Source organism: Orcinus orca, chromosome 18, assembly GCF_937001465.1.
Source record: "Orcinus orca chromosome 18, mOrcOrc1.1, whole genome shotgun sequence".
Lineage (NCBI taxonomy): Eukaryota > Metazoa > Chordata > Mammalia > Artiodactyla > Delphinidae > Orcinus > Orcinus orca.
Genome location: NC_064576.1, coordinates 11,624,618 through 11,646,364, shown reverse-complemented (window position 1 = coordinate 11,646,364; position 21,747 = coordinate 11,624,618). Strand labels below are relative to the sequence as shown.

Below are 21,747 nucleotides of genomic sequence, written 5' to 3'. Positions count from 1 at the left end.
AGGCATAGGATTTGTCCTCTTCTCAAATCCATTATAAGAAAAAGCATAATCTTTGATGTAAGGATGACTCATAGGGACGAAAAGAGAATTTACCTGATGCCAATTTAACACAGCATCTGGCATAAAACAATAGTTTTTGAAAACCTATCTCTTTACCCAGAATTGAAGGAGGGAAGGCATATATAAGCCTTCTAGGGGAGAGTGGCAATATTTAAACAATTACAGAAGAAAATGGATCTTAAAAAGGGGGCGAATCCTGAGCTTTCGCCTAAGTGTAAGGATAAAGCTAAATTACTACAACATGAGCAAAAGAGATGAAAAAGGGCATACTCAATACTATTAAAAACTGGTAAAAAAAAAATCAGAGAACGTGATAGTGCTGACTGCTACCTCATCTGAGAGGGAGGAGATGCTATGAAGGCTTGAGATGGTTATTGGGTTCTGTTTCCTTCTTTTGCTTCTGTTGTAGATTGAACTGTGTTCTCCCCAAAAGATGTTGAAGTCCCTGTCCCCAGGACCTCAGAATGTTACCTCATTTGGAAATCCAATCTTTGCAGATGATGAAGTTAAGGAGAAGTCATTAGGGTGGGTCCTACTCCAAAATGACTGGTGTCCTTATCAAAAGGGGACATTTGGACACAGATGCACGCACAGGGGGAAGGCTGTGGACCGACTGAAGTTATACTGCCACAAGCCAGGGAACTATCAGAGGTAGCAGGGGAGCCTGGAAGAGATTCTTCCCTAGGGCCTTCAGAGGGAGCATGGCCCTGCTGACAGATTGATCTTGGACTTCCAGCCTCCAGAACTGTAAGACAATTAATAAATTTCTGTTGTTTAAGCTACTCAGTCTGTGACATTTTGTCATGGCAGCCCAAGGAAATGAAGACACCTACCATCTTTTAAACTGGACTATCCCTTGTAGAAAACTCTTCAGACCTCCTAAAAAGCCAATGCCAAGAACTTATGTGCAAATGACTATACACATATATTCCTCCCAGAGGGAAGACAGTCTTGTAGAAACATTTAGAGATGATACATTATGGAAAATTAGATGTTCACTGGAAATATTTAAGTGACAATTGGACCAGGTTGCCATGTCTTCAGGCAAGTTGTAGATGCGCACATGTTGATAAGAACAAAAGCTTTCAGCCATGGTTTCACCTAGTCTAGCGGATTCTATCACCTTCTTCTTAATCTGCCTAAATACTTTCAAACCTCTAAATGTCCAACTCAGTTGATCCCCTTTCCTCTGGACTCTTTTTTGATCCTACTTTCTCTGAAACAATACGCCAACTCTACTTTCTTTGAATTCTCAGAGTATGTTTAACATGGGATAGCAATTCTTTGTATTACTTACTATTACAATTTGTTACATGAACTTTTAAAAACTGGTCACAACAATTAATATGAAGGCCTGACCTGATCACAGGACTGTAGTAATTCAACTGATTTCTACTTACTCAGAGATACAGCCATAAGGGCAGCAGGAACCCCAAACGCCAATGGGTAACAAGCTTTTTTACTGTGAATTCCACATTCTTGAACTGGGGAGAAATGACAAGATTAAAATTCATTATGGCAATGGTAATACTCATCTATTTCCCGGTTTTGTAAATCCCTAACTGGTTCTTACATATTGTTTTCACTTAATGTTCTAGACTTATCCATTTGCCTTACTGATGTCATTGCAAGTAGACGGTCATTGCAGTAGACCGATGTCTACTACAAGGCTGAGCAAAGCGGCTTTGCAGTAGAAAGAGCAGGAGATGGAGGCGGGTTCTGACCTTAGCCACTAAATAGACGTCTGATACCAGCTAAGCCAAAATCAGTGGGAATCCTTATGTTCTGTGGACTGACTTACTGGGAGAGACGAAAATGACCTAGACACAATAATATGAAGAAAGTGGGACTCAGAAAGTAAAATCAAAGGGCCCTGGAAAATCAGGATTATATGTCCCTGAATTCATGCCAATTAGCAAACAATTAGATGACCCAGGGTAGGGGTCAATAAACTTTTTTGTGAACAGCCAGATAGTAAATCTTTTAGGCTGTGGACCTGTCCTAACTACTCAGCCCTGCCTTTGTAGGTGAAAGCAGCCATAGACGATACACACATGGATGGTCTTGTCCAGATCTCTGGATTTGGCCTGTGGGCCATAGTCTCCTAACTCCTGTCTGAAGATCTACTTGAGCTCTGGAATCCTAGGGTTGGTAGGGAAAAAATTAAGACTCTGGAAGGGGCAACAGAAATTACTGGAAGTCCTTTCAATGGAGTTCTGGAGCCTCCAGGAATCATCTGATCCTAAAGGGGTTTGTCTTTGTTTTTGACCAACTGTTTCACAGTTCTGCAGAGAAAGAACTTAACTAGGCAGAAAACTATAGTCATACAAATGTTTCCTGTTCGTTACTGTACAAATGATTGCTATTCACAGCAATGCAAAATAATCCCCCCATCCAGTAAAGAACCTAAATCTCTGTTAGTCAAATCCTTATTTGAACTGATTGTAGCAGCTTTCCAGTTCCCTCATTGACTAATAAGTTACATAAAATCTCTGTCATGCTGACGTTATATCTGTATGAGAGCCATGATGTTCCCTTAAAAATTATCCTATTACACATTTTCTAATTCAAACATGCACAGCACATATTCTAGTAGAACCTGGAGGTGGGGGAGGTTAGGGGGTGAGAAAACATAATGTAAGAATAAAAGCTAGTACATTTTCATACAAAGCAAGTTGGAATGGGGTTTAAGTGTCATCTTCAAAGTGCTACTACAGGCAGAAATACATAAACTCCACAAATTATCTTCTTTCATAGTTTATTCTGACTCGAGGTGTGGACACCATAGTCCTGTTTTGGTCTAATTTGTCCCCAAATATTCCCTTCCATATGGGAAATTCATAAACCCTCAGTGGAGTGCTGACAAGCACAAAACTGTGAGCTGATGACAGACGCTGCCCCATTCTCTTCCTTGGGGGCAGTTCTTTTAGAAATATCTGAGATGATGGGAAAGCAAAGAATAAAACCTTGCCTGCTAAATTCTTCCTGGCTCGCTGAACGTCATTGGGGAGCAAAGCTTGAAGGCAAAAATGTCAACTATGGCCCACCCGCTGTGGTTTCCAAACAGCCTCTCTTGTCTTATCTCTTACCATGAGTAAGGACTTTGCATTAATAATAAGTTAGAAAAATCGATTGCTATGCTAAGGACGGTTTAACTTCTTCAGGGGTCACCGGGATAAGGGATTCAAATAAGATTAGCAGTTAAATCTTGAAAGAAAAGTAGCTGGCATTCCAGATTTCGCTGTATCCTCTAGGATGTATGTGACAGCTGAGGCATCGTGGGAGAATTGTGGGACAGGACAAACCAACAAGGACTCAACCTTTTCACCTGACGTCTCTTCACAATTAAAAAAAGAAAAACCAAGGTCCACTTCAGATATTTTTTACCTCTGAGCATGGGAGTGATGATAGTAGACAGCAAACTTCCAGCATTAATGGCCAAATAAAAGATGGAAAAAAATCTGTTTCTTTGTTTTTCCTGTAATAAAAAAGGATAAGGTAGGGTGATTTTGGCTATACAGTAATGGATCAACTGTAGCCGATGATCTGACTTGACTTTGAACTTAGCTTTGGTCAGTGTCTTACTTTCATGTGTACTCGAACAGCCTCCAATGGAGAATACACTTTGACCATGGAATTTGATTCCTCGGTGTTTATAATCACTTACATGGTTTCTGTGGTGACGCATGCTCTCACCTGGCCCTTTTCAAACTGATCGCCACCAAATGCAGACACACAAGGCTTTATCCCTCCGGTACCCAGAGCTATCAGGGCCAGGCCAACCATGGACAGTGCCCTAGGGAAAGAGATGGGTATTGCTGAAATGTGAGATCCTTAAAATCATTGGCCTCTCTTTCCCCTAATTTCCCTAAGAGGACCAGGCACACAGAGAAGGGATTCAACCTGTATCAGAAGATAATTCAAGAAATGCAGTCTTGACAGTTGAATGAAACTTGAACTCAAGGGTCTTCAAATTCATACTTTTATCTAATAATTTACCATCTAGAAAATTTAAAGAAATGGCTTGAATTCGGAACAAAGATTTAGGTATGGAGTTCTTTTGTAGCCTTATGATTTTTAGCAAAAGAATGGGTAAGTGAAATTTTAAGCATTGTCTCTGGTACAGTCATAACAGACTAATAATAGTCATTAAAAGACATTAGAAAACATGATTTAATTGCAAAGCAGAATAGCAGGTTATGTAGTAGGATCTTAACTTGTTCACAAAGTACAGAAGACTGAAAAAAGCAGAGCAAAATGTTTATTACTATAACTTTTTATAATAAAAAAGAGATTATTTATAATAATAAAAGGGATTAAAGAGTTGGGTTTTTTTTGTTTTTTTTGTTTTTTTTTTTGCGGTACACGGGCCTCTCACTGTTGTGGCCTCTCCTGTGTGGAGCACAGTCTCTGGACGCGCCGGCTCAGTGGCCATGGCTCATGGGCCCAGCCGCTCCGCGGCATGTGGGATCTTCCCGGACTGGGGCACAAACCCATGTCCCCTGCATCGGCAGGCAGACACTCAGCCACTGCGCCACCAGGGAAGCCCTAAACTTAAATTTTTTAAATTTACTTTTGTGTTTTCCAAGTTATCTGTGTTTTATCTCCTGAATTGAAGAAAAGCACTCACAGAATTTACCAACCCTCATTTTGTTAGATTTACAATAGGTTACTACAAATTTCAGGTTTTATAAGTGTTTATTCCATATCTTCTTGATTGCTAATATTGCTTTAAAATGCTAAAAAATATTTTATGAAACAGATAAAGTCAAGGAAGATACTGCACATAGAAAGAATTCTTTAAAAAATCATGCCCATCTTCCTAGACTAACTGGCAGAAGCACCTCTTTCATCTTGCTTGCCTCTTAAAACAACTTGTGTTTGGCGGTGTCACTCTGAGCATTTTAAAGGACAACAAAAACATGGCCGGTTGAATATTTTTATATACCGTGCACTCTCGTGAGGACTGTAGGCAGGTTTCAATACTAACCCCGTGAAATAAAATAAGTCACTATGCTTTCTTGAGTACCTACTGCTTGCCAGGCAGTGCTCTAGGTGTTCTACCTGGATTAACGCACAGGCAGGTACTATTACAAATAAGGACAACTGGGCACAGAGGTTAAGAATCTTGCTGAAGATCAATACTAGTCAGAGGCACAGGCAGAACCTGAACCCATACGGCCTGGCTCCGAACTCCATGTTCTTAATTGATATTGTTGATTAGAAAACTGAGGTGTGGAGGAGATAAGTTGGCCTGGGTCCTACAGCTCCTCTGTGGGACTCAGATCCTGGTAATCTGAGCTGTGGATTATACCCTGCTTATACCCACCCCCCTCCACCTACACAGCTCTCTGGGGACACCATGGGTTCACATCCAGGGACCTAGCCTGGGTGGCAATCTGATTGACTAACAAACCAGAAACACAGATACTGCAGATACTAATTTGAATTTCAATAATACTTTCCCAACCCATTAGATGGTTTACTCATAGATCGAGGAATCGAAACAAAAGAACAGAAAACGAAATAAATCTTTACAACTTGTCTGCTAGGCCAGACTGCCATGAAGGGAAATTCATCTCACAGAGGAGCAGTTGTCAATAGCACTGTTCATCAAGAAAGCAGAACATAGGGCTAGAAAAAATATTTATGAAACTGAATTACCAAAAAATGAGCAGAAATGTGGTACAAGACAGAAAATCAAAGGTACAGAGTCTTGAGGAAACCTGGGGCAACTGAGGATCAAGGTCTGTGGGAGTTCATGTCCCTCTAGGGAAGATGGAGATTAATACAAACATCCCGTGCACTGACCACGCCTCATGGGAGATGCACCCAAGACACCAAGCCTTCAAGTGAGCAATGACTCCAGACAACTGTTAGGATGGTGACATACTGAGGACCCAACTCTGAGTCAATTCAACACCTTTCTCTACACTGATGAGGGAGGAAAGCTTTCTTTACACTTATGGTGAAGGTTCAAGGAAAATGATTAAAAATTAGAGCACCAAAGGGGGGAGGGATAAATTAGGAGTTTGGGATCAGCAGATACCAACTACTATACATAAAATAGATAAACAGGGCTTCCCTGGTGGCGCAGTGGTTGAGAGTCTGCCTGCCGATGCAGGGGACGCGGGTTTGTGCCCCGGTCCGGGAAGACCCCATATGCCGCGGAGCAGCTGGGCCCCTGAGCCATGGCCGTTGGGGCTGCGTGTCCGGAGCCTGTGCTCCGCAACCGGAGAGGCCACAGCAGTGAGAGGCCCGTGTACCGCAAAAAAAGAAAAAAAAAGATAAACAACAAGGTCCTACTGTACAGCACAGAGAACTATATTCAATATCTTGTAATAAACCATAATGGAAAAGAATATGAAAAAGAATATATAAATGTATAACTGAGTCACTTTGCTGCACATCAGAAACTAACACATTGTAAATCAACTATGCTTCAATAAAAAAATTTTTTTTTTTAAATTACAGCACCAAACAAGCAACTAGTGAGAGGATGGGGTAGGGCCGCAGTTAACATCAACTCACACGTGCACAGAAATATTGTCAGGGTTTCCATCGTGGTTGAAGTCCACGAGGTCATTAATTGAGCTCACTGCAACGACTACTTGTCCAATGGTGTAGACAATGGACAGCGACACAATTGTCCTGTGTTAAAAGAGGTCAAGAGAATCCAAGTTAATTGTACAAGAGCCATACACTTCCTACGCCAGTGCGAAAAGGCCTCTGCTTCCAACTTTCAAAAGCCCAGTCACGATTCTCCTTGTTTCTCAAACTGGGACAATTACCTGATAAACCTTTGCAAGGCAGAGCCTGCTGAAGAATTTGTTCCTCAGCATGTAAGCACTGAGCGAAGTTTTGGCTGCGGGAACCTGGGGAGGCAGAAGATCTGTTCTTTCTTTCAACTATTTGAAAGACTCAGTGTCTATTGTTACCTAGCTACTGAAATGATGACCTGTATCTTTAAATAGTCAGAGATATTTATCTTGCACCTGGTAACAATATTCGGGCAGGAGTGGTCCATTGGTTATTTTTGAATTATATTGAGTAATTTTGAGATAGTGAATATTCCTGCCTCTGCCCGTGTCATGCATTTGACCTGGAAGAGCCTTTACTTCCTTCTGTGTTAAGTCCAAGGAAATGTCCCAATGACCCGCCCCCTGCCCCCGCATCGAGCGCACTCTTGGAGCTCTTCCTGCAGGACTGGTTGAGCACCCCGTGCTTGTGGTCCAGCAGTTTGAGCCTTTCAGCAGCTGGGTTGTTTTGAGGGAGCTTTTTTGTTCTCCCAGCCCTTAATTTCTCACGCGTCATTAACAACAGACGCTATCCCTCCTACTATTTCAAGATGCGACAAAGATGTTATAAGTGTTTAGAGGAGAAAAACATCCTACCGATGCTCCCTGCATTCACCCTGCCGAATGCCAGGCACTGTGCTGAATTCTGACAATATGAGATGAGTAGAAACAGGGCCTGGGACTCTCTCCTAAGAGTTTTACGTTCCCCGATTCTTCGTTCCCCTAGCCCACCCTCCGAAACCCCAAAGCTTATCATTACTTGTTGGCTTGCTCGTTAACAAGAAACCTGCCACGACTCACTTGAACTTCCCCAGCCAGGAGTCGGCAATGAGAGCTCCGAGAATGGGCGTCAGGTAGCACAGAGCCACAAACGTGTGATAGATGGCGGTGCTCAGATTGTCGTTCCAGTGGAGGAAACTTTGAAAGTACAGAATCAGGATCGCTTTTTGCCGAGGGTGGTGGAGGACGAGAGGGCAACAAAGTTAGCAGTGGCTACAGTAACTCAAGCTCTTCACTGACGGGGGGTGGGGAGAGTGTTGAAGAGTTACCTCTCATTCCATAGTAGGAAAATCTTTCACAGAACTCATTGATCACGATGAAGAAGATGCTCACGGGATAACCAGAGCAGCTCTGACAAAGAGAAACAGTCTGCGTTTGAAACAACCTCCTCACTGGTCCATATTCGCCAGTGAGGGCTAACGGCATGGAAAGTAGCGGATGCGTGTTTAGTAACTTATCAGAGGCACTCCGGAGGTGGAATCAAGAATTAAAAAGTTTCATTCCCTTACACTCTACATAGAGACAACAATGAAATGAAGATTTTCTTGTTTTATAGTTTTACTGTTAGTCTGAGAAAAGCTAGACAGGCAGACCTCAGAGATATTGTGGGTTTGGTTGCAGATCATCGCAATAAAGCAATAATTGCAATAAAACAACTCATACAAAGTTTTGGGTTTCCCAGTGCATATGAAAGTTACGTTTACACTATACTGTGGTCTGTTAAGTGTGCAATAGCCTTATGCCTAAAAAAGTAAGGTACATACCTTAAGCTACGAATGCTTTGCTGCTGAAAAATGCTAACCATCATCTGACAACACAGGGTTGCCACAAACCTTCAATCTGTACAGAAACACAGTCTCTGGGAAGCACAATAAAACGAGGTATGCCTGTACAGAGCATTTCCTAAAGAGAAGAAATGTCACACGGGAACTCAGGAGGGTCCCCTCATTGGTGTGAGATGCATGAGGTGCATTTGTTAAGCAAATGAAGCACAGCTGTGAACATTTACGGGCAAAACAGGTTGTAAAGTTTACATCATGAAGCTACGTGGAGAAGTAGAAAGGATACTCACCGGCCGTGAGAACGTTCCTGAAAGAAAACAAAATGCCGCCGTTAGAGTCAAGTACTTAAAATGCTTTCGGCTGAGTTAAGCTCAGACCCTCCGTGTTGGTCAGGCCGTCGGGTGTGTTGTCCAGACCCTCCGGCCCTGTCCACCATCCCAGTCCCAGGCCTGGGGCGCTCCTCCGAGTCGGGCTGGGCTGGTGGCTGCATTTTCTTTCAATCACCTGCTCGGGCAACTCGCGTGTGTGGTCAGGATGGAGAGCCAGAGGCTCCGAAAATCTGCCGAAACCACTTCCTCCTTAAAAGACTTAAAAAGGCTGCCCAATGCCCACGGGATAGAATCCAAACTTCACCATCTCACAAGGTCAGAGGGTTTGGATGGGGGTTAAACAGAAAACGCTTAAGAGTGCCTGCTACACAGTGAGGTCCCACGCCCGTCCTGTTCCCCGGGCCGCCCTTCCTCCCGCCCGGGCCCGGCACACAAGGCTCCCGGGACACGCCACGCGCGCCCACCTAAAGTCCTCAACGAGACAGCGACCCCTCTGCCGGGAAGCCTCCTTTTAACGTGCCCCTTCCCTTCGCGAAGCCTCCTCTGACCTCCCCACGTCCCCGGTGTCTTTGCGTCAGAAAAGTGAATTAGAACAGGAAGAAAATGGGTGAGAATCCAAGTGAGTTGGTAAAAACTGGGTGCCGCTGACCGTCTTCGAAGTCCTAGCTGTCCCCTTGATCCCCTCTGTTCCAGCCCCTGCTTTTCTGTCTCCGCTGAGTTCCGGCCGGAGCGGCCTGTAGTCTCACCTGCGCCACTGCCGATACCGACAGCCTGGCCCGCGCCAATCAGGGTCTGTCACAGGCTGCCCCAGCGCCCACCGCTCCCCGCGGCCCCTCCTCCGGCCGCACTGACGACCTTCGAATCCCCCGCGGGGCTCTGGATCCGTGACACCACAGATGTCTGGATCCGGTTCTCAGACCGGAGGCTGCCTCAGAGGCACCCCCAGGGCTGGGGGGGGGGGGGAGCAGGCTTCTGGCCCCCACGCCCAGAGCTGCTGTCCCTGTAGGCCTGGCGTGGTCCCTCGAGCTTGCATTTCTAACAAGTTCCAAGGGGATGTCGGTGCTGCTGGTCCAGGGACCACACTCGGAGAATCACACGCAGACTGTGAGGTCGAGTTGCCTGACCGATCTACGTAAGTTTGTTTTATCCCTGCCCTGTCCCCGAGCACCAGAGAGACCCGCCTGTGCCCTGTGTCCCAGGGGCGGGGGCGGGGCGCGGGAGGGAACCGGACACAGAAGCCGGACGGCACGCTGGCGTCTCCACCACGGCCCCCAGCGCCAGCTCTTGCACCTTCCCCGTTCTGGGCCTTTCCTCTCGGACCTGCCACCTTGTGTTTTCATCATGTGCAAGTCCAGGGCCCCATCCCACAAGAAACAGACTGCAGCTCTGCCTGAGGAACTCCCTTCTGGGCCTGGACCACGTGGTCCTCCAGGGCCCCCTTCATCTCGTGGGCCGGGGTCTTCCTTCCTGAAGCCGCTCATGCTGGGCTGTGGGTATCTGCACTTCCCCAGCTCAGCACGGCCTCACACCCCACACCAGACAGTCTCCAATTCTTGCCTCATCATTTAAGAGCAGTGATGCTATTTTAGCCCTTGTCCTAAGGTGGGAAATATTAAAATTCTGGAAGGAGAGTCTTCACCACTAACAGACTGGTTTTCTCCCCAGTCAGACTTCCTTGTGGGAAGGGGCTGCTCTCAGGGGCAACATGTGAAGAATGCGGGCATGGGGTCAGATGGGTAATGGGATCTCAGTCCTGACCCCCCGTGACCCTGGGCAAGCCCACCTCCCCTGTGGACAGCCTGCCTATCAGATGAAGATAACGCCACCCACCTTCTAGGATGACTGTAAGAGTTCCACATGGGAAGCCCCAGACCAGGGCTCAATGGGTCCTTCAGTGGGAGATGCTACCACATCAGAATCCTCAGCCCCTCACACGGTGCTTTTCAGAGTGGAAATTAAATGTTTGTTGAATGAATACATATTCCAAAGATCCAGCCACATCAGTCATCAAGTACAGTGTTCAGATCCTGGCTCTGCCACTTAGCAGTTCCATTTGCCCCGCTAGCCTCCTTCTGTTGGTGAGGCTGACCTGGTGGGCTTCATCGGTGTCCCCATGTCTTCCCAATCCCCATAGAGTTTGGCCAATGGGGAGCCGTGGCAGGAGGTCAGAGGGTCAGGGTGTTCCTCTCCCTGAGGCTTTGCCCAGGCCACCTCAGATGGCTGAACCCTCAAGTGTCAGCCAGTGTGCCTCCGAGGTCGGCCGTCTCTCTCGCCACACGACTCTCCTTCCAGGTTTCCATCCCGGTTTTTTCCACTTCCTACAGGTGGTAACAGTAAGGCCGATACTCCGGGTACCTGCACCATCACTTATGGTGCCCTGCCCCCCACCCGTCTAAATGTCTTTCTGTGAATAAACACCCCTATTTTGAGAATGCCATCGGTTTCCTGCTGGGACCATCATGGACAAACAAGCCACGTTTCATCACCAGACTACATGTTGCCGTGTTTCATCACCAGAGTGGGGAGACGGCCACTCTGCTGTGAAATAAAAGGACCTGCCAGGAAGGCGCTTTTGCAAAGTTCTACAGGACCAGCCTGTTGGCAGTATTCGAAGCCTGTTTCTTTGCTCTGTCTTCTTGAGGATCTAGCAGGACCATACGACGCTCCGCCTACTTCGACTTCAGATAATGTAGCCTTACCACTGTCTCCCAAAGACCAGACAAAGCAATGAGTGTCGTCCACACAACAGCTCAGGTTGGTTCTTGCAATGGGCCTTCTAGAGAAAAGCAGGAGGAGGGTATGAAAATCCAGACTCAACAGAGACAGCCTGGAGCTTTGCTGCAATCATCTCTTCCACATGTCTCTCAGAATTTTGGTTTGCAGGGAAAGACTTCACCTGGCCAGGGTAGCACCTGTGATTTTTTGGCTAAATATTACTTAGCACCAATTATTTGCTAAATAATAACGGCAAAGGTTTTGTTTAGTTCAGACATGAATAGGGTTACAGCAAAGAGATCTTAAACCTTATTACAGCAACCGTTGCACCCAGAACTACATGATGGAAAATGAAATTCCTGAACTCCAAGTGAAAATCTGAGATTTAGTATCCACTCATCACTCAGGAAGTTTTTTCTTTTCTGAAAGCTGTGTGTTCCAAAGAACCACTTTTATTGCCGTGAGGCAGAGGTTGCTAAGCTCTTCTTTTATAGAATTCAGAGCTACTTACTGGATGTAATACTGCAGTCAGCATTTCTTAATACACCCGTGTCCTCTCAGGATTGCTGTCTGAGGAAGCTAAGTGTGGAAGGGGGGTTACGTCGAGCCTTAAGTCTGAACTCAAATTTCAACTGTCACAAGATTCTGTTTACTTTGGTAGAGTTGGGTCTACTGTTGATATCCTGATAGTAAATCTGATCGGCATATTTGAGTGGTCCGATGTTTCTAGCATCTTTCATGGGTCACTTGGTTTTAACTACTGGGTCAGAGTAAAACAGCTTAGCCAGTCCCGGCATATAGTAACCATGGAATCAATGCTGGCTCTTACTGTTATTCTAAGCCTAGCAGTGCTTTTGTCTCTCTTTTGGCTAAAGAATTTAGTAAAATAAGTGTACATTATAAACCTCTACGATTACTGACTTCTGAGGACAGCAGGAAAAACCAAGAAAGACACACTATTGCTTTCCAGTAGTTGATGGAATCTCTCCATTAAGGTGACTATTTCCTACTGCTTAACGAAGCACATTCCATATTTTGAACCATTTAGGGACAGAAACCCTAACTTTAATGTTTTATTACCTAGAAACTGATAACTCCCTCAGCAACATGATGGGCGTAAAGACTGCTTTTCTAGGATTTAGACTTGGGAAGGGAAGGAAGAGGCATCTTTGCCAGATCTAACAGAGAAGCTCGTACCTGCACGCAGAGAGAAAAGTATTCCCTATCATCGCCGGGAGGGAAATTGAGGGAGAGATTTAAGCACTGCATCGTGTGTTGGGGATGACATTTCTTCAGTCGCATGGTGTGGGTGGCAGAACAGTGGTCCCCCGAAGATGTCCGTGTCCCAATCCCCAGGGCTTGTGGGTATGTTACTCTCCACGGCAAAAGGACTTTGTAGGTGTGATTCATTCAGAGACCCTGAGATGGGGCATTTATCCTGGATTATCTGGGTGGCCTCAGCACAATCAAAAGTGTCTTTGAAAGAGTCAAAGGAGGAGATATGAAGACAGAAGCAGAAGTTGGGGTGACAGCAATCGCTAGAAGGCCACCACGATCCAAGGTATGTGGTGACCTCTAGAAGCTGAAAGGACAAGGAAATGGATTCTGTCCCTTGAGCCTCCAGAAGGAACCAGCCCTGCCAACACCTTGGTTTTGCCCCAGTGAAACCCATGTCAGGCTTCTGACCTCCAGAGCTTTAAGACGATAATTCTGTGTTGTTTTAAGCCACTGTTTGTGGTGATCTGTTACAGCAGCCATAGGTGACTAATTCACATGGGTTTGCCTCAAGCTCTGTAGATGTAGGTTTCATCTCTATTTACATAGATCATAAGACTCAAATCTCCTAGCAAGTTTTATTTGTCATAAGATGAAGTGTGTTATTTACTGCATCCCATGAAGACATCTGGGTAGTGTGGATGGATGTTTGGAATGGACTGACTTGAAAACAGGGACAAGAATTTGCCATGGGGAGCCCTGGCAGGGGTGAGAGGTGGCCCTTGAAGAAAGAGGCCGTCCCCTCTAGGGTTGCTCTCATTGACCAAAATCAGAAGGTCCTTATGATGTCACCTGGGGAAATTAGGTCATGGGATGAGGAAGTTGTGGACAGAGAAAAGTCAGACTTCTCAAATACAAGCCACAGTGGCAAGCACTGACTTTCAGTCAAGCTGTTTTCAAATTGGCAGCAGTATAGTGCGTGACTGTGTGAGTGGCTGCAGGGGTGAAAGGAACGTTCAAAAATTCTCCAGCGCAGCGGTTCTCCACGTGGAATTGGGTTCTCCACCCAATTCCATGGGTCTGGGGAAGCCAGTGCTAATGGGACAGTGTAGGTTTTATGACGTGACGCTGGCACGATGCCGTGGCAGGGGCTCAGCCTGGGGCGCTGGCGACCTTGTATCCACACAGACCGAGGCGTGAGCCCAGATGCCGGGGCGTGGGGCTCTCTGTCCAGCCCCAGAGGAGACAGACGTGGGGTATGAAACCGTCCGGCTGCAGCCTGGCACTGGCTCCTCAGCCACGGGGTCCCTCACCACCGTGCTGCCGGCATCGGCCCCTGTTGTTTCGGCGTCGCCCTTCTTGCCTTGTCTTCCCTGTGGGTGCAGTGAGCTGCCTCGTGGCATCCCGAGCCGCCCAGCAGCCAGGCCTGGTCCTGTGTGTGTCCGACGGCCAGGCCTTCATCTTTCTTGAAACCTCCTTCTCTCGGCCAGGGGCCCCCTGGTCAGGGCCTTCGTTTCCTGGGGCTGCCACAACACTGTACCATGAACAGAGAGGCTTAACACGATGGAGGTGCATCGTCTCAGTTCTGGAGGCTGGAAGGCTGAGATCAGGCGTGGGCAGAGCTGCTCCTCCTAAGGCTGTGAGGGAGGATCTGTTCGCTGCCTATCCCCCAGCTCCCGGTGGGTTGCTGGCCACCTCTGATGTTCTTTGGCTTGTACGAGCATCACCCGGTCTCTGCCTTCACCTTCACCTGGTCTTCTCCCCTTCGGTGCATCTGGGTCCAAATCTCCCCGCTTACAAGGACATCAGTCACACTGGATTAGGGCCGCCTCCTCCAGCATGACCTCATCTGAACTGATTCCATCTGTGATGACCCTATTTCTACATAAAGTCACATTCTCAGGTGCTGGGGGTTAGGACTTCAGTATATGAATTCGGGGGTGACAAAATTAAACCCATAACAGTCGAGGGCATTTGTAGTACTCGACCTATTGTTGTAGGTTACAGATATCCTCCTACCTTTTAAAAAGGTTTCTACACATGACTGTCTAAAATCACAGGCTTAAGAGGCCCGTCATGACTTCTGATGGTTTTATAAATCACCTACAACTTCTAGCATCTTGTTTCCATAACCACAGATGTGATCGCCATTCATTGATGAATGATCAATGAATCATTGATCGCCATTCCCGTTCTCCTTCAGAAAGAAATCACCTCCAGGGGCCCCAGGACCCAACCCCCTCGGTACATGCTCAAAAGTTGTTTATGCCTCTACTGCAGGGAAAGGGCAGCCAGGCCAGAGGGTGCGACAGAGTTAGTACGTAGTAAGCTGCTACGCAAAACAGAAAGATCCAGGGACAGGCCTGAGTTCTGCCTCAGGTGTAGGCAGATCAGTTACTCAGGGTTAAGGAAGGCAATCCTTGCTCTCCAGGGACTTCCGGTATCTACACCCAGACATTCTTGTTTTCTAGAAGAACACCCTGTATTCTGAACTTAGAATGAGGCTGACTCTAAACGCTATGACTGCTGAGAGTGAATAAACAAACATATTCTCAGGGTAAAGACAGACCTTTCCTCAGAGCTGCTCTAAAAGGAAACAGGAGAGAACGTGAGGGGAAGCGTCTCTCAGCCTCCTGGACATCACTTTCCCACCACCGCAAGTGACACGCTCCAAGCAGGCAAGAGAAACAAGCATATTAGCGTCGGCCCTGATAATGTCGTGTGTTTCATAGGAGAAAACAATGCCAAAGGCACACAAGTGTCACTAAATTAAAAAAAAACAACAACAACTAAAAACCAATCTTCTGGTCTTTGGGGGAGTTTGTTTGGAGGCAATTAAGTTAGAGAGCCAAAATTTTAGACACAAAGTTTTTTACTCTTAGATGTTAAAGCGCGACTAGAAAAACAGCTTTCTGATCACGGTTAAGTGTGAAGTTAGGCTCCAAAACTAGGTACAGAATGCAAATTTTTTCCTCCGTTGATATTTAGGTTGTACATGCCTCATTCTTATCCTGAGAATACCCATAAGAGATTTCTAGAAGTAGAACGCTGGTAAAATATTATGTGTATTTTAAATTCCGTCAGATATTACCTAACAACTCTCCACGGAAGTGTTAGGTGACTTATTTTTTCCAGTCTTATAATTTTAGAATGAACACGCACAGAAGAGACAGCTATTAAAAAAAATAAACACTATTCATAGTTAAAGACTGCCTGGAAACTTTATCCACGGATTAGTAATACAGTATCAACAGAGTCTGACCATTATTTTTAGAAGTAATTTGAGGTAAATTACCCATGTCTTATGACATCACTGTGAACATTTCTGATTCACCTACTATTATACATGGGGGGGGTGTTTACAGACCAATTCTGTTATTAATAGATTGCTGTTCAGAACTGATTAGAGCTATGACTTGAAAGTCCACCTGTCTTGCTGCAGGGAAGACACTAGTTACTAAATGTAGCACCTAAGCTGAGGATGCAGGTCATAATGGAACCATCTTTGCACGGTAAGAATATTTCCTAACTAAAGTTATGGACAAATAACACATATATCAGAGAGAATATTTTCTATTACCATGTGTACTGGATTAAATAGTGTTCTCCCAAAACTACTGTCCTTTCCATAATCCTAGAAGGTGACCTTATGCAGATGAGAAGAGGGAAGATGAGAAGAGGGAAGATGAGGTCACCCTGGAGTAGGGTGGGTTCTGAATCCCATATGACCAGTGTCCTGATAAGGAGACAGCCATACACAGAGGGAAGATGATGGCCACGTGATGATGAACGCAGAGACCGGAGTGATGTGTCCACGAGCCGAGGCATGCTGGCAACACCCGAAGCTAAGAGAAAGGCATGGGACAGATTCTCCCCTAGAGCCCTCGGAGACAGCGTGGCCCTGCTGACACCTGGATTTTGGACTTCCAGCCCCCAGCAATGTGAGAGAATACATTTCTGTGGCTTTAGACAAACTGGTTTGTGATACTTTTCTTAGAGCAGCCACAGGGAACGAACACATTACGGGAGCTTCTGTGTTTTGACTAAATAAGAAAAACTTTTGCTCCTCCCAGAACATTTCAGGTGTACCTCCTGCCGTGTCCTCCGCAGACAGCAGAGGTTTTCAACGCTGACTTTGAGAACCCTGAACGGGTCTTCTTACGCGGTATACTTCGTGAGCTTTCTGGTCTTATGTCTGATCCTTGAACCAAATTTTCCTGACGGGCACATGTTCCGTTTCACACATTTCTACGTCATACCTGGGGACTCTGACCCCTCTGTGCGATGAGAGGCTCCTGGCGGCAGCCCAGTGGGAGGCCCTGGCTGGTTTCCAGTCTCGGAAGGACTAGACCTTCCTCCTCCTTCAGGAGAGTCTGCAGAAGATCCTATCCCTTCCCCTTGCCTGTGGCACCTTCCAGCTGCTGAGATGGTCCTGTAACCCTGTACTACCTGCTCACGGTAGCCGCACCTGGACCGAATCTGGGTGGCAAGCAAAGGCCTGACAGCCCGTTCACATTGACCCCATGAGTTGACCCCACCGTGCTGTTTCCTCAGTGATATATTTCTGACCTTTGAAACCAGGGGACAAAGTTACAAAACAGCGAGTCCCTGGTTCTTTATGTTGCTATCCCGTGGACTTTATGAGTTCATGGTTCTCATCCATCTCCTGACAATACTGCCCTTATTCTTTCACCATCGTCATGGAGGAACATGGAATGTCCTCAGAGTCCACCCTTGTTTAGATTTCCTTATCAGCTCACCTGGGACACCCACATACTTTCTCTCCTGCCAAGGATGGAATCAGGATGTAATTGTGTCCAAGAGCTGCCACCACCCAGAGAAGTGGGAAAACAGAGCTGGCTGGTAGTCCCTGCCCCATGGCTCCATTCATCTGGCTTGACCCTGGAGGACAGAGGCCTCCCTGTGAAGCAGCCTGGTAGCTCACGATCCCTCAATCTGCCTCTGTCCTTCAGTAACTCAAAGGGCAGCGGGAAAATTATTAATCAAAATCCAAGTGAACCAAAAATGGAATAATTCCACTCAGGACATTTTGTAGGGGCGTGAAGGACTATGCAAACATTTACCATTAAGATGGCAAATCCTCCCACTCTGATGTGGTAAGCTGCTGCTTTCGTAACACTTTATACGGGTCTCATAATACTTTGTTCACCTCACCTATAACTCAGTGCGAGAAAATGTTGTTTACGGGCTTGCGCTCCTGCCCTTGAGGATATGAGTCTCCTCAAGGCAGGAAAGTTTTATTCCCTTATGTGGTAAAACAAACAAACAAGCAAACAAAAACTGCATAAATAGGAGATTCAGGTCAACCCCCTGCCAGCCTTAGCTGGACCACATTGAGTCAAGGCTCCCGTTCCTAAGACTGCCTTTGTGAGCTAATTTTTAAATTCTAGCTACTAATTTGACCCAAATTTGGACAAGCCAGGGTCTAGACTACACTAGATCTTCTTGCCATGACCTCATTTTGGGGGGCACAGTAGCAACATCTGGACATGGGCAAGGGTAGAGAAAAAGAAAGCTGTCAGGTAGAGTCACTTAGGGCAGTGGTTCTCAAAGTGCGGTCCTGGGACTGGCAGCAGCAGCAGCATCTGGGAACTTGCAGATGCAAATGCTTGAGCCCTGCCCTGACCCACCAAAGCAGAGACGATAGGGCTGCGGTCCAGGCGCGCGTTAGAATGAGCCTTTGCTCAAGTGATCCCGACACATGCTAAAGCCTAAAAACCACTGACTTAGAGTAATGTCAGCCTAAAAGGACCCAATGTCAGAAGTTCTCTCTTTTTACTGCACGGGAGGAAGACGTTCTCCCAAGGTTGGGATGCCCGAGGCTCCCTTTGGCGTGGGGTACCCTCAGCTTCCAGCAGCACGCTTACAGCCTACAGCAGGAATGCCAGCCTCCCTGGTCCTTCGGCTGTGTTCACAGGTCTACCCGAGAGCTTCTAGAAAGAGGAGAGAATGTGGAAGGACTTTTAAAGGACCAGGTTTGAGGGACCTTCAAGGCTAGTCCCTCCTTTTATACTCAGGAAACTGACTTGAAAAACTCTTCAGAATTGCATACAAGGCCAGAAGGAAGCTATGGGCTGGAGGGGAGGAATGTGATAAAGCGTCATCACTAAGTAAATGAATTTCTCAGGTCGGCCTGGAGGCCCTGGCATGGGGGGCAGGAAAACCGGAAGCCTCTTCTTAGAACCCGAAGCCTCATCAACCTCCATTTTCAGAGTCATATATGTGGCATGCGACAGGGCAGGATCTATGGTTTTCCAGGACCAAAGTGAGGGAAGGAATTGGTGAGAACAACAACTTTGGCATATACCTTTGCTAAGCTCTGGGCTAGGGAGTCGGGTGGGGGTAACAGGACGGAGACAGAATATTCCAAATCTTCCGCAAAAGCATCCCCAGCCCTCCAAAGGTCTCAGAGGCGGCGCTCCAGTCACTGAGGTTTGCTGCCCTTCGGAGACCTAACTCCACCAGGCAGGCTGGTCCCTGCCTCCTCTGGCCCCGACTCTGATAATCACACACACCCTTTAAAGCAAAGGTCAGCAGCTATGGCACGGCACCAGATCCAGCCCCCGACCCATTTTTGTATGGCTCGTAAGCTGAGAATGGTGTCTACGTTTTAAAACAATCGAAAAACGCTTTTAAAGACTATTTTATGACACCTGCAAAGCATATAAAATTCACACTTCCGTGCCCATTGATAAAGTTTTACTGAAACACAGATTTGCCCATTTGTTTCATATTTCAAATTACAAGGGTGCACTTGAGTCGTTGCCACAGACACTGTGTGGCCCCCGGAACCAAAAATATCTACTACCTGGCCCTTTTCAAGGCAAACGCTTCTCTAAGAACTTTCCTTGCTTCTTTGCCTCCTGCTGGATTCACCAAGCTTTCCAAGTGTTCCCCTTTCAGTCACGAGGGGATCTGAAACAATCTTGGCATCATCTAAGTCACAAAGATCTGCTCTTAAGAGGGGAAGTTACTGCTACTTTTTTAAATTAAAAGACATTTCCTAATTATTTGTTTCATTTACTAACTAGACCGAGATATTGAAAATTTAGGACTTGAGTAAACATAAGACTGGTATCTGAATATAAACTTTTTGTTGCTACTCACATGCTATGCCAATCTCAGTTGCAAAACAAACAACCCCCCACCCCCAAACCCTTAAGCGCCAATCTGTAAACTAGAAAGTCAGTTCACTGGGGACTATACTTCAAAAGCTAACCTTGTGTTCATCCACTGACAATCAGGCTGCCGACAGCTACCCCGATTGGAACTGTGTTAGGAAAAGTTCTAATTCGGCATGGATACCATTCAGGTATTTGGGATCTGAAAACCAAAATGAATATTTCAGAGCACCTCCCAGAAAAGTTACATAGAGTGACAAGCAAATGGTGTTTGAGGCAGGACCCAGAGCTCCAGCCCAGGAGTGGGGCTGCCTGCAAAGCTGAGCTCTGATGGGTACTGGCCCCTGACAGCCTGCACTGGAGAGGAGGCTGCAGCATCTTTCTGGAACGAGCATACTTAGCACCACTAGAAGTCCCAAGGGTGACCCACTAAATACTGCTGCTCCAGGACCACGACTCGGCATGGCACAGAGAGTCTGAGAGCCAGGTGCCCATGCACACCCGGCATCGGGCTCCTACACAGCTCAGTGCTGCCACTGAGGGTGGTATGGACATTTCTGCCTAATGGCTGAGGGAGTCAAGAGCCACAGAGCTTAGCTTACTGATGCAAGATCACAGAGGGAGCAAGTGGCAGAGCAGGAATACAAGTGCAGGCCAAAGTCAGACCGGGTTCTCTCAACCACGTGGCCACACTGACAGCCTGCACCCATCCATGCACAGGCTTGCAGGGAGAAGAGGGCTGCTGGTCTCTTGCAGCTCCGTTCTGCTTCTGCGTTCATTCCAGAGCTGTTTATTCGGAAGCAGGCAGGATTAAATTGTTTTCTATTTGTTCTGCCGGCACTCCATGCCTACCTGTGGAGGACCGGCTACTCTCCTCTATGCCTTCTCTTGAAGCTCGAAGACAGTGGCAGAACGTTAAATAGGGCCCCAACGGGCCAGCCCCAGTTCCTCTTGGACCAGGGCTCCCTCAGCAGCTCTGGAGTCACCTGGCCAGCCAGAGGCAAGAGAAGCGCCAGAACAGCCCCTGAGCGCCCCGCTCCCCCCTCCTGGACGGAGGCTCTGCTGGCCCTGCCATCACCAGCACGATGCAGTCTAGCTTCCAGCCCACTCTCAGCCCACAGGGTGGGAACACAGAGACCGAGGATTCACAACAGGTAGGCAGGTCAAGGTTACTGCGTTCTTTCTTCCAACCTGTGACCGGGCGCCTGGGGTCCTCTGCCTCCGCGCCCGGGGACGAGATGGGGCGGGGAGGCTGCCCGCCCTGCAAACACGCCCCAGCCTGCGAATCCCACCGCCACCCCGGGCTCCGCTGACCCCCGGTCGCTTCCCGCCGCGGCGAGGTGTCCCTGATGCGCGCCTGCCCTCCCGCGGTGCCAGCGTTGCCGGCTCCGCCCGCAGGTCCGCCAGCCGCCGGCGACCGCGGGGACCTGCGTGGCAGCCCGGCCCCGCCCCTCGCCACCCCTCCGCGGCGCCCCGACTGCGCAGCCCCTGCGCCGGGCTCCCCGCGACCCCGGCCCCGCGCGCCTACCCATGGTGGCGGCTCCGAGGGCTCCCTGCGACTGGCGAGCGAGGAGTCCAGGACGGAGGACTTTTTGCTAAGGCGTTGCTTCCTGTGACTTGGTGTGCAGGCCCTGCCCAGCACCTGTGTAGCTGGAGGCGCTCGGGCGGGGCAGCAGGGCTCCACCCTTGGAGGCGGTGGAACGGCAGAGGCAGAGGTCAGAGACCCTGGAGCCCCAGCAGAGGGACACCTGTCCGTAGCCGGCACCTGGACTCCGCTGTTCAGACACCCCTGGCCTTCGGGGGCCGGCCAGAGGCATAGCGCGGGTGACAGGGGGGACCTGGGCCGGGGACGCCCCAGCTTGAGCGCGCATCTGAGCCACGGGGAAGGAGCATGAAATTCAGGGCCCTCGGCCTCAGCTGGATTTGC

At 47.7% G+C, this 21,747-nt stretch overlaps 1 protein-coding gene across 2 annotated transcripts in view; it reads right to left on the bottom strand.

Annotated features, from left to right (window-relative positions):
* Window positions 1-21,479, bottom strand: part of SLC15A1 (solute carrier family 15 member 1) — a 47,111-nt gene extending 25,632 nt beyond the window's left edge. Inside the window, exons 1-8 of one of the 2 annotated variants that reach the window (XM_012534405.3) lie at window positions 21,349-21,479; window positions 8,710-8,726; window positions 7,907-7,988; window positions 7,659-7,800; window positions 6,592-6,711; window positions 3,757-3,856; window positions 3,448-3,538; window positions 1,461-1,544 (exon numbers count right to left, since the gene is read on the bottom strand). In XM_012534405.3, coding sequence (XP_012389859.2) covers window positions 1,461-1,544; window positions 3,448-3,538; window positions 3,757-3,856; window positions 6,592-6,711; window positions 7,659-7,800; window positions 7,907-7,988; window positions 8,710-8,726; window positions 21,349-21,352 — 640 coding nt within the window. In that variant the 5' untranslated portion in view covers window positions 21,353-21,479. Of the gene's footprint in view, window positions 1-1,460; window positions 1,545-3,447; window positions 3,539-3,756; window positions 3,857-6,591; window positions 6,712-7,658; window positions 7,801-7,906; window positions 7,989-8,709; window positions 8,727-21,348 lie in introns of those variants that run through there. The other variant, XM_049701178.1, reaches the window with a different exon arrangement.
* Window positions 21,480-21,747: the final 268 nt, after the last annotated feature.